Source organism: Eulemur rufifrons, chromosome 2 (genome assembly GCF_041146395.1).
Source record: "Eulemur rufifrons isolate Redbay chromosome 2, OSU_ERuf_1, whole genome shotgun sequence".
In the NCBI taxonomy this organism is placed as follows: Eukaryota; Metazoa; Chordata; class Mammalia; order Primates; family Lemuridae; genus Eulemur; species Eulemur rufifrons.
Genome location: NC_090984.1, coordinates 12,795,783 through 12,807,135, shown reverse-complemented (window position 1 = coordinate 12,807,135; position 11,353 = coordinate 12,795,783). Strand labels below are relative to the sequence as shown.

The window sequence follows — 11,353 nt, the reverse complement described above, 5'->3', positions numbered from 1 at the left end:
CTGCAGGCCAAGGGGTCGGGGGTGGGGGGAACAGCCGGTATCCACCCAGCTCCCGACCCAAGCATACCCACGGGAGGATCTGGGAGCCGGGGCGCAGAGTGCTTCCAGGGGTTCCCAAAGGAGGGGTCCTGGGGCGATACCGATGTCTTGCAGGAGTCCAGGGATGCTGGAGGTGGTGTGGGCTCGCACGGTGTTACTGGTTTATGCTGAAGATTTACTATCACATAACAGTAAAGTTATTATGGGGTCTCTAACGGTGCGGAGCATCCCTGGGACTCTGGGGAACTGTGCTGGCGCCTTTGCTGGGAGGCGTAACCAGGGACGCCGGAATTACTGGGGGGCACTGGAAAGTTACTGAGAGATTCCGAGGCATACAGGACTACTGCTGGGAAAACCAGGAGCTGGGAGGGCACATCCCTGGGGGCGTCCGAGTGTAAGAGCGGGCCTTGGGAGGGCGTCTGGCCTCCTTGGAAGACACAGAGGAATGCTGGAATATTACTGGCACTTTTCTAGGAAGCTGAAGATGTTTCTGACGCCGCTAGAGTACTGATGGAAATTCGGGGCAGGGAGGGGAATCACTGGGCTATTGAGGCGTTACTTGGAGAATTCCTTGGTGACTGGTCCCCTTCCACCCCAGGGCGCACCTGGCTACCGGTGCAGAAACACCTGCCGGGGAATGGGGGGATGGGAGCATCAGAAAGTCGGGAGTTACCAGGAATCGGTGGAGGATATAGATCGTGGGAAAACCGAGGCTCGCTAACGATCCCCAAAGGCACGCCCCTGCGGGGCCGACAGAAACCCGGACTCACCCAGGGGCTGCAGCCGGGGTCCACTCTGCGCCAACACCGCTAGCGTTCCGCCCCGCTCCGCGGGCGCGGCCCCTTTAAATTATTCACCGCAGGACGCGCCGCAGCCCCGCCCCCCGCCATGCTGGGAAGGTCGCGCAGCCCCTGTCATGCCGAGTGTGGCTGCACCTTAAAGGGGTCGCAGCCCTGTTGGCGCAAGGACGGCCCCTCCCGCTAGAAATGAGAACCACACGTTTATTTTCCCTTTTATTTAACACCCACCCAATCCCTGTCCCCCTAGCCGGTACCCACAGATCCGACCCGACTGGCCTAGGCCCTCCCCAGGGCACGGCAGGGAGCAGATCCTTTAATGCAAACCCTAAAAATAAATAAGCAGGGGTCTCGGCAGTCCGGGGGCTAAGGTCCAGTGGCAGTCGTGGTGGAGTCAATTCACCAGCAGCGAATGCTCTTCCGTGGTGTCCCTGGAGGCGGAAAGCAAGGGACAGGGGCAGCAGTTCTCTCTGGCACGCCACCTTTCCCCCAGCCCCCATCCTGGAACAGACCCCGGACTTGGACTCGAACCTGCCACAGCAGCAGAGGAGGCTGCAGGCTGAGCCGCTCCCCCGGCGGAACTTGCCCGAGGTGGGGCTGTCCTGGCACTGCGCGATGTAGGCCTGGAGCTCGCTCATCTCTGCGCCTGAGCCCCCCGGGTGCTGGGGGAGACATGCCAGCAGGCCTGCCCTGAGAGCAGCCCCTACCTCCAAGGCCCTTAAGGTCCGTCCTCCCCTCCAACCACCTGGATCTATTTGCTGTTCCTCAGATGACTAATGGCGGGGGAGGATTCCACCTCCGGGCCTTTGCACTTGCTGTTCCTCATGGTTTGCTTCCACAGGGAGACCCTCCCTGAGCCCTGGGCACAGACACATGCTGCATCTGCATCAGCCTGGTGCTCCCAGCACCTACAGCGGGGCCTGACACCACCTGGGTGCACCTTGTGCTCAGCTGGGGGAGCAGGGCCTAAGGCTGCAGCATGTGCCTGATATCTAATTGCTAGAGCAAGACTCGAGGTGGCTCTGAGGGCCTGAGTAACAGGAACATGTCTGTGGCAATGCTTGAATCCACTCATGGGGAAACGGGGCACACATATCTGCCTGTGACATAGGACGTGGTAGAACCTTCTAGCAGAGCCTTCTCTCCTCTCAACCTCAAGGAGCCACCATCTTTTTCTCCAAGTCCTTTCCAGCTACCAGGACTTTGCCTTGGCTGTTCCTTCCCTTGGGCTCCCATCTCTTCAATCTAGAACTCTCTGCTGTCCAATGGGGTAGCCATTAGCCACACTGGCTTTCGTGCCCTTGATACGTGGATGGTACAAGTTAGGAACTGAATTTGGAATTATATTTCATCTGAATTAAAATCCAAATGTAAATAGTCACATGTGTCTAGAATTTAGTACTGGACAGAACATTCCAGAAACTTTCCTAGACCCACCCATACCAGTCTAACGCAGGGGTCCTTCTGTAACCTTCCACTCTTCCTTCATACCTCTCACCAGTCAGTTGCTGGTCATGGGATGTCCATTCCTGTACCATCCATCTTGCCCACTGGCTTTGGACAGAACACATACACCCAATTTCCCCGGATGCCCAGAGCCCAGCACAAAGCCCTTTCCTGGGTTTTGTTTGCTGAAAGAGTCCTGTCTCCCTGTGACACCCACATCCCACTCTGTCCCCTTTCTCTCCCCTGAGCCCTGCAGGCTGCAGGAAACCCACTGTTCCAGGTCACCCTCTTTTTGGCTTTGCAGGGTCTCCTACATTCTCTCCCTGGGTCTTCCCTGCTTGCCCTGCTGTGTCCCCAAGACCCCTTCATGGCTGACGCCAAGGGACCTGGAGTCCGAGCTCAGGGCCCTGCATGTGTGTGGGAGCCCAGTGGTGACAGGTGGGAGGGGGCATGTGGCGCCACGCGGCTGACCTTGATGGTGTCGTAGGCGCCGGTGATGAGCGCGATGAACAGGCTGAGCACCATGTAGATGAAGAGGCTGATGAAGGAGTAGAGGTAGAGCTGGGAGAAGAGCCAGACCAGGCTGCTGCGGCCCTGCTGTGCCTGCATCGCCGCGAATGTCACGAACATGTCGTCCCCGTTGATGAGCGAGAACAGACACTCCGACACCATGGACAGTGAGCGGAACTGCAGTGGGGCGGAGGGGTTGGAGGGAGCTGTGGACACAGCTGGGGGCTGGGTTCAGGGCGGGGCCCCTGGGGGTCAGCAGTCATGATGGGGCCGGCTGAGGGTCACCATGTCAATGGTGAGGTGCCAGGGTCAACGACAAGGTCATAGGGCAGACCTAGAGGTCTAGGGAGACAGAACTGTACGTAGAGTAAATCAGGTCAAGAATGGGCCATCAGCAACTGTGACAATGATATAAAGTCACAAGGTCAATTTCAGGGTCACCAAAGGCCAAAGGGGAGAGTGTACAGAGTACCAATAGTCACCACGGGGTCATCTAGAGGTCACTGTGTCAATAACAAGGTCATAGAGTCAATGTCAGGGTTATCAAGGGTTAAAGTAGACAGTGTTAAGAGTACCAGCAGTCACAATGGGGTCATCTGGGAGTCATGGTGTCAACGACAAAGTCACACGGTCAATGTCAGGGTCAGATGGCAAAACTGCTCCAGACCTGCTGGTCAGGCCCCAGGGGCTGAGGTGGGTCTGGCTCAGTGTGATCGGGTCTGGAGAGACACAGGGGTCAAAGGGCTTAGGGAGCCAGGGACCCTCCCACCACAGGCCACGAGCACCCCCAGCCGTGGTGGCCCCTACCTTCACGTGATAGGGCCCCAACACAATCCAGCCACAGAAGCAATAGCCCAGGTAGATGACGGCCACACAGCAGCAGAAGCGCATGACGCTGGGCAGGGCCACCCGCAGTGTGGCAATGAGAATCTGTGGCGGGGCAGAGGGGGGTCACATTGAGGGGTGGCCACAGCCCAGGTCGGGCGTGAAGCAGGCAAAGCATCACTGAGCGCACAAGAGGTGTGGCCACAGGAGGTGCTGGGAGCTTAGAAGGGACAGGGCTGTCACCAGGGGGTCTGAGGATATCCCACAGCTAGACTTGGCTGGGTGGGTACAAATGGGAAGGCTCTCGTGGCCCTGCCCAGGTGCAGCGGCAGGTATGTCTGGGTGGGCAGGTATGAGGAAGAGGCCTGCAACAGGCTGTCGGCCATTTCGATGGCTGGTGAATGCTGTGTGTATGGATTTATTTTCGTAGGGGGACATGGGGTGGCACGTGGAGGGCCTGACACATCCTGGTCCAGGCCCTGTCTGTGCGTGAGACTCACATTGTACTTGTGGAAGAAGGTCAGATAGCGGATGACACCGACCCAGACGAGCAGCGTCGAGGTGCCCAGGAGGATGCTGCAGACGTCGTAGCTCGCCAGGTTCTGGGGACGGGAGCATCGTCACCCCATTTGGCAGGGAGGACATGGTCCCCCGCGAGAGCAGAGGGGCCAGGGCAGGGTGTGGGCAGGACCCACCTTGGCCTCGATGCCAATCTTCATGATGGTGCCCGAGATGGTGAGCACATCGCTGGTGACCAGCAGGATGTACCAGCCGTTGACGAATTCCAGCCGCTCCCACAGGCCGATCACCCGTCCCCGATGCCGCCACATGAACCCAACGAACTCCTGCAGGAGGAAAGCAAGGTGAGGACCTGTGCGGGCACGAACCCTTGAAACCCTTGAAACCCCCGGCCTTTACCACCCCAGAGCCGGGCGAGGTAGGCACTGGTGGCACACGTGACACTGGGCCCTCACGTTCTGCAGTAGGAAGCCACGCAGCAGCGAGCGTGCACACAGCAGGAAGGACAACGAGCAGGTGAGGATGACGACCACGTCAAACAGGAGCCGGAAGCTGTTGTCTCCTGCAGGGAGGGACAAGAGTGGCATGGAGCCTTGGGCCACCAGGCTGGTTCGAACTGAGCGGTGGGCTCAGAGCTAACTCAGGGAGAGTCAGGACCTGGGACTGGGGCTCGGGGGCTCACCGTGCCTGAAGACACTGGGGTGCTTACACTCCTGGATGTGGGCCTGGGTCTCCAGGCTGATGGGGACACGCCCACTGTGCGCTTTATTGTCAAATGTGATCTGTGGGGGCAGGAGGGGGCAGGGTGAATCTCTGCAGCTCCAAGTCCCCAGACCTGTGTGACAGATGGCCCGTCCTGCACCAGCCAGGCTTCCCCCGTCACTCCCCCAACACGTGCCCTCGGCTAGTGCTCCCCAGATCCCCCGAGGGTCCTCACCAGGACACTGAAGGTGTAGCAGTCTGGGATCTCATTGTTGATGAGGCTTTGCAGGTTGATGGTCTTCAGCTGGAAGCGGATGGTGACGTTGATCAGCCTACGGGGGACGCTCAGGTGAGGGGCAGGGGGCTCTGGAGGTTCCCTCCCAGCCCCGGGGTACCAGGGCCCCAGGCCCGAGCTGACTCTGCAGCTGGCAGGGGAAGTGCTAACACAGCAGGTGCCAGTGCGGCGGGGCCCCTTCCCCTGCCTGTAGGGAAGTGGCTACCGGGGGGTGACAATGCCTGGCACCCTGCCCTCCTTCCCCTTCCCCAGGGGGTTCCCTCGAGCAAGCAGGCAGTACTTGTGGAATTTGAGCGTGAGGTTCTTGTAACTGGAGCTGCCATCCAAGAGGGCGAGATCATCACTGGGGGGTGGGGGGGGCCGCTCGGGGGGGTCCACCAGGATGCACTCTGAGGACAGGGAGTCAGGGAAGGGCCTCAGGGGGCGGGGGAGGCCAGGCTGGTCTCCCCAGAGTCCCCAGCGGCCTTCTTCCCTCCTTCACTTCCCACTCGTGCTTAAATATCTGCCTTTCTCCCCATCGCAGGGCCTGGTCTGTCTCATTCCCTACAGAGACCCGAGGGCCTGGCACTCCGTGGGTGCCCCAAATGCCCAGTGAATGAATGATATTAAGAAATAGTGCCCAGCACCTTCTGCAAGCATCGAACTAAGCAGACATCAAATTATTAATGATCATGACAGCCCCATCTCACAGATGAGTGACAGTCATAGCTTGTGATTTTAAGCTCTGAACAGCTAAGCTCCGCCCTGTCCACTTACCAGTGACCACCATCGGGTCAATGTCAAAGGTATCATTGGCTGGGTCCACGTGGCCATGGCGGTAGTACCTCTGGCAGAGAGCCAGCGCCGAGCCATTGGCCCAAGGGCCACCCCCACCCCGGACGTAGGCATACCGGCCCAGCGACACATCAGGCAGCATCAGGTACTGTGGGGAGAGCAGGGGAGGGTTATCAGCTCTGCCCATGCCCTGCCCCATGCCCACCTGCACCTGCCCAGCCACACCTGGTCCACGGCGTGGAAAATGGCTTGGTAGAGCTGTTCCCGCGTGTAGGCAGCAAAGGTGTCATCTGCCCCATCTGAGTAGCCCAGCAGGAAGAGGTGTCGAAAGGCAATGGTGTTTTCTTCTCTGAATGTCACTGCTAGCTGATTGCTAAGCCCGAACAGGATGAGCTAGAGAGAGGGCAGGGGAGGTTGGCACTTGGGGGATGGGGCCTCCCTGGGGGCACAGGTGGAGGCAGAGGAAAGGCAGGACCCTAGGGACGTCAATCAGCTCCACACCACGCCCACCATTATGTCCCCAACAGCCAACATAGAATGTGGACAGGTGCATCTCATAGCAGCAGTTAATTTAGCCTGGGCAACATAGCAAGACCATCTCTACAAAAAATTTTAGGCCGGGCGCGGTGGCTCACGCCTGTAATCCTAGCTCTCTGGGAGGCCGAGGCGGGTGGATCGCTTGAGGTCAGGAGTTCGAGACCAGCCTGAGCAAGAGCGAGACCCCGTCTCTACTAAAAATAGAAAGAAATTATATGGACAACTAAAAAAATCTATATAGAAAAAATTAGCCGGGCATGGTGGCGCATGCCTGTAGTCCCAGCTACTCGGGAGGCTGAGGCAGTAGGATCGCTTAAGCCGAGGAGTCTGAGGTTGCTGGGAGCTAGGCTGACGCCACGGCACTCACTCTAGCCTGGGCAACAAAGTGAGACTCTGTCTCAACAAAAAAAAAAAAAGAAAAATTTTAAAAATTAGCCAGGGGCGGTGGCACACGTCTATAGTCCCAGCTACTCAGGAGGCTGAGGCAGGAGGATCATTTGAGCCCAGGAGTTGGAGGTTGTGGTGAGCTATGATGATGCCACTGCATTCTAGCCCAGGTGAGAGTGAGACTCTGTCTCAAAATGGAAAAAAAAAAAAAAAACTTTTAAAAATGATCATTAACTGTTCACTGGACACTGGATTCTGTGTTAAACCCCCACATACCTGCAGGGTGAGTACCGTGACAGTGCCCCCTTGACTGAGGGGAAATTAGAGTCATGGTAACATGCCTAAAGTCACAGCCTGAGATTGAAAGCAAGAACTTAGAGTGGTGGCTAGGTCAGATTCATAGCCCAGCACAGGGGCTGACATGAGAGAGGTAGAACCCCATGCCAGGCCTGGGTCAGTGTGGCATCAGATTACCTGGGTTCAAATCCCAGCTCCCAGTGCTAGTTGCTGTGTGACTTTGGACAAATTGCTTAACCTCTCTGAGCCTCAGCGGCCACATCTACACAATCGGGGCAACAACAATTGCCAGAACCTTTTGTCATTATGCTGCTGTGAGGAGTCAGGACTAGGGTCCCATTCCAAGACTCTCTCCTTTAAGGAGCACAGCAGCCACACGTGTCATCCTGCTGGGGCCCCCCGCTGGGCTGGTCTCACCTGCACAGTGACCACCAAGATCTTTACCACCTGCAGCATCAGTTTGCAGGGCTTGCGGCCCTTGGCTCGAAACTTGTCACAGGGACTCATGAAAAAGTACTTGAGGCGACGACGGAGATCTTCCTCTTCTGGGGGGGTCAGAGGGGCCGGTGAAGCCCCCACCTGGGTCCCATATCCAGGGTTGGGGGTCAGAAGCCGCTCAGTCTCTGTGGGAATGGGAGAGGATGCTGGGGACCACATAGGGTCCCTGCAACAGGGGAGGCAGCACAAGAACTCTTCCCACTGCCCCACGCTCCTGCCAAGGAAGAACTTTGAGAGGTCTAAGGGAAACCAGGAAATCTGCAACACTGTATGGACACATGCAGCAGTGCTGCTCAGGTTCTAAGTCCGGGTTTGAGAGGCAAAAGGGCCTGAGCTGATTCCAGCCTCTGCTGCTCCCCAGCCTGGACAGGACACGCAGCCTTCCTGGGCCTCAGTTTCCTTGTCTGCAAAATGGGCAATAATCATCTCCCACAAGAAAGCTGAGGATTGGATGCTTACAAAGCATTTATCACAGGGGCTGGTACACGATGACTATCAGAACATTCCATCCACGTTCCTGTCGCTGATTAGTGGGGAGATAATGAAGTGTTTCCCCTGGCTTGTCACAGGGCATTCATGGCTCCCAGGCTTGGCCCAATTCTTGCCTCCAGGCAAGAATGCAGAGCTCAGCCCACATTCCAGTTTTTTCTGGACAAATACTCAAAGTATGACTTCTGCACTTATCATAGCCTCGCCCATCGGCTGACCCTCTCACAAGACACAGGCCAGGAGAAGGGGTGACCAGTAACAGTACTAATAATGGAACACAGTTGCTGAAGACTCAGTGTATCTTTCATAAGGCCACCAGCTTCTGGAAATCACATAGCCCTAGGATCAAATCCCAGACCTGCCATTTCCCAGTGGGGTGACATAAGATGCCTCCGTCTCCTCATCTGAAAAGTAGAAATCAAAAAAGTCTACCCCTAGGCTGAGCCCCTGAGGCTGCTCTGAGAATTCTGTGAGACAAAGCAGGTAAAGATCTCAATAATTCTTCAGCACACAGAAGCTGTTCCGGTCACTGTTTTTGCCTTCGAGCCTAAGAGGAAGATCCACGGTTTCCGCAGCTGCTAGAGTCACAGCCAGTCGTGGTAGCCCAAGAACTGTCCCCGACACACACCCCCTAGAAGAGCCGTGCGACTTTCCGGGGCCTGGCCCCTGCTTGGCAAAGCTGTCAGAATAAATTTGGATGCTGTCAGAACCTCCTGTGCAGAGAGGGCCCCTCCCTTTGGAACTTGGACGCTGTAGCTGTTTATGAGCCGGTCCCAAGAGAAGCCGGAGGGCGGGCTCTGCCTCCCAAGCTGGGATCACAACTAACACAATCCAGACCCTACCAGCGGGTACACCTAAGGGTAAGTGTCCCCAGCTACCTCCAGAAGGGGAGGCCAACATAAGGGGTCTTCCTCCAGCCTCCGCAGCCAGAGGTGACAGCCACAGGGGGTGGAAGCCTGCATTTAAGAAGGCGGAGCTTGCATGGGTTTGGAGATCTGAAATTGAGTTATTTGCCTAAAGGAAATCCAATACCTCCAGCTCTTCGCCTGACTTTAGGGAAGCTGAGCCTTTGCCTCCTGGAACCGGGAAGGGAAACCTGGGAGTCTCACGGGTGGGCTGGAAAAGCTAGTGCCCGCTGTCTGAGTTCCTGCAAAGTTGTGCAATCGGAACCCAGGCTCCCAGTGGAAATCCTGGGAGAGACCGGCGGCCCGCTCGTTCCCCGAGTGTAGGAAATCTGAGCAGAGCCTGGGTTTGGGAAGGGAGGTGACAGGTGTCCCGCCACCGGAGGTCGGAGCACCTGGTGCCCACCCGCCGCCCAGGTTCTAGGCGCCGTCTGCGCGTATCTCCATCACCGGGGGGCGGAGAGGTCAGCAGCGGAGCTGAGAGAAAGGAGACCGGGAGCCCCGCCGCCCGAGGTCGGGGAAGCTGGCCGCCCGCCCGCCAGCGCGCCGCCTGCAGCCCGGGACCCGCCGCGCCGCCCGCGCCCTCACCTGAGCCGCGCCGGCCCGCCGGGGCTGCCATGCTGGGCCGGGGAGCGCGGGACGCCGGCGGGCGCGGCGGGGCGGCCCGGGTAAGAGCGCCCAGCCGCTGTCACTGCGGCCTCACTCCCTCGCGGCGCCGCTTCAAACCCACCCGCGTCAGCTGATCTGGGTTGCGGTCACGTGACCAGAGAGTCCTGGCCCCACGTGACCGGATCCGGCCCCGCCCCCTGGGCCACGACGACCAGCGCCCCCCCCCCCGCCGGTTGCCGGAAACGCGCATGCGTGCCTCAGCCGACGCCCTGCGAGACGAAGGCGGCCGCGAAGTCCTAGCGCCGACGCGCTCTGGGCTTGCGGGGGTGGATGGGCTGGCTCTGAGCCTGGCAATTGGCGAGATGCGCCCTGGCTCCCTGTCATGCCCCGCGTCTGGTGCCAGCCTCGTGACTTCGCTGTCCAGAGCTTGACCCCTTACCCTCCGCGGTGTCTGGTGATGATCCTGCATGCTATCTCAAGGCTGCCTTTTTTTTGAGACAGAGCCTCATTCTGTCGCCTTGGCTAATGCAGTGGAGTCATCATAGCTACTGCAACCTCCAACTCCTGGACTCAAGCGATCCTCCTGCCCCAGCCTCCCCAGTACCTGGGATCACAAGCGAGAGCCACCAGGCCTGGCTAATTTTTCTATTTTTGGTAGAGATGGGGTCTCCCTCTTGCTCAGGCTGGCCTCAAAATTCTGAGCTCAAGTGGTCCTCCTGCCTCGGCCTCCCAGAGTGCTAGGATTACAGGCGTGAGCCACCGCGCCCGACCTAAGGCTGCCTTCTTCCTTTCTCTCAGAATGTCCTTCTGTCCCCCTCATCAGGACCAACAGCAAACCCAATTTCCTAATTATGTAGGAAATAGAACCACTTATTCCTACCCTTATGGCCCCCAGCCTGGAGTCCTCCAACATTCCTGGCCTGGAACATTGTAGCGACCTCCTCTCTGATCCCAGCTTCTCTCCACACTGTTCTCCACTCAGCAACTAGAAGCATCATCAAAGAATGATTCTCATCAGTCCTCTACTATAACCTGCCCTTGGCTTCCCATTGCTCTGAAATGACAAGCAAATTCCCCACCTCCATTGGTCAGGAATTTCTGGTCTGGACCCTTCCTACTCCCATGGCACACCTATGGCCCCAGGACCTTTGCATACTCTTGCCCTGGAGCATAATAGTTAAGAACCTACACTCTGGAGGGCAATTGGGGTTTAAATCTAGGCACTGGACAGGATTGGTGGCTCATGCCTGTAATCCCAGCATTTTGGGAGGCCGAGGCCAGAGGATCACTTGAGGGCAGGAGTTCAAGACCAGCCTGGACAGCATAGCAAGATCCCATCTCTACCCAAAAAAATTAAAATTAAAAAAATATCTAGACACTGCTAACTGCCACTTCTACATCTTCCAGAGTCCTTTAAACTCTATGTGCCTTGGTTTCCTCATCTGGAAAATGAGGATACTCCATCAGAGGATACCTGCCTCATGGGGCTGCTGAGAGAATTAAATGAGACAATGCGAGAGGAGGGCATAAGGGTGGGCAAACAGTACTGATTATTAAATTAGTGGTTATTCTGATTATAAAATCCTTCCTTGAGAAAGCTGTCCCCCCACCCCATCTAAATCAGAAATCTTTTTTTTTTTTTTTTTTGAGACAAAGTCTCACTGTGTCACTCTGGTAGAATACAGTGGCATCATCACAGCTCACCACAACCTCAAACTCATGGGCTC

The 11,353-nt window shown here is 57.2% G+C and overlaps 1 protein-coding gene across 1 annotated transcript; it reads right to left on the bottom strand.

The window, feature by feature from the left end:
• Nucleotides 1-1,020: 1,020 nt before the first annotated feature.
• On the bottom strand, nucleotides 1,021-9,764 carry MCOLN1 (mucolipin TRP cation channel 1). The gene is made up of 14 exons (XM_069496111.1): nucleotides 9,606-9,764; nucleotides 7,546-7,751; nucleotides 6,133-6,300; nucleotides 5,890-6,055; nucleotides 5,414-5,522; nucleotides 5,074-5,170; nucleotides 4,819-4,918; nucleotides 4,592-4,698; nucleotides 4,313-4,462; nucleotides 4,118-4,219; nucleotides 3,600-3,722; nucleotides 2,754-2,969; nucleotides 1,368-1,498; nucleotides 1,021-1,267 (listed from the first exon to the last, which is right to left on the bottom strand). The coding sequence occupies exons 1-14, from the start codon at nucleotides 9,634-9,636 to the stop codon at nucleotides 1,231-1,233; spliced, it is 1,743 nt and encodes a 580-aa protein (XP_069352212.1). The 5' UTR covers nucleotides 9,637-9,764; the 3' UTR covers nucleotides 1,021-1,230.
• Nucleotides 9,765-11,353: the final 1,589 nt, after the last annotated feature.

Bases quoted from the DNA above. Each gene is read 5' to 3' on its own strand.
- MCOLN1 (XM_069496111.1), bottom strand. From the start codon at position 9,636: ATGGCAGCCCCGGCGGGCCGGCGCGGCTCAG. The intron at 6,301-7,545 runs GTGAGACCAGCC...CCCTCTCTCTAG, and splicing joins TCTTGGTGGTCACTGTGCAG to CTCATCCTGTTCGGGCTTAG. The intron at 2,970-3,599 runs GTAGGGGCCACC...GCCCCACTGCAG, and splicing joins TGGGGCCCTATCACGTGAAG to TTCCGCTCACTGTCCATGGT.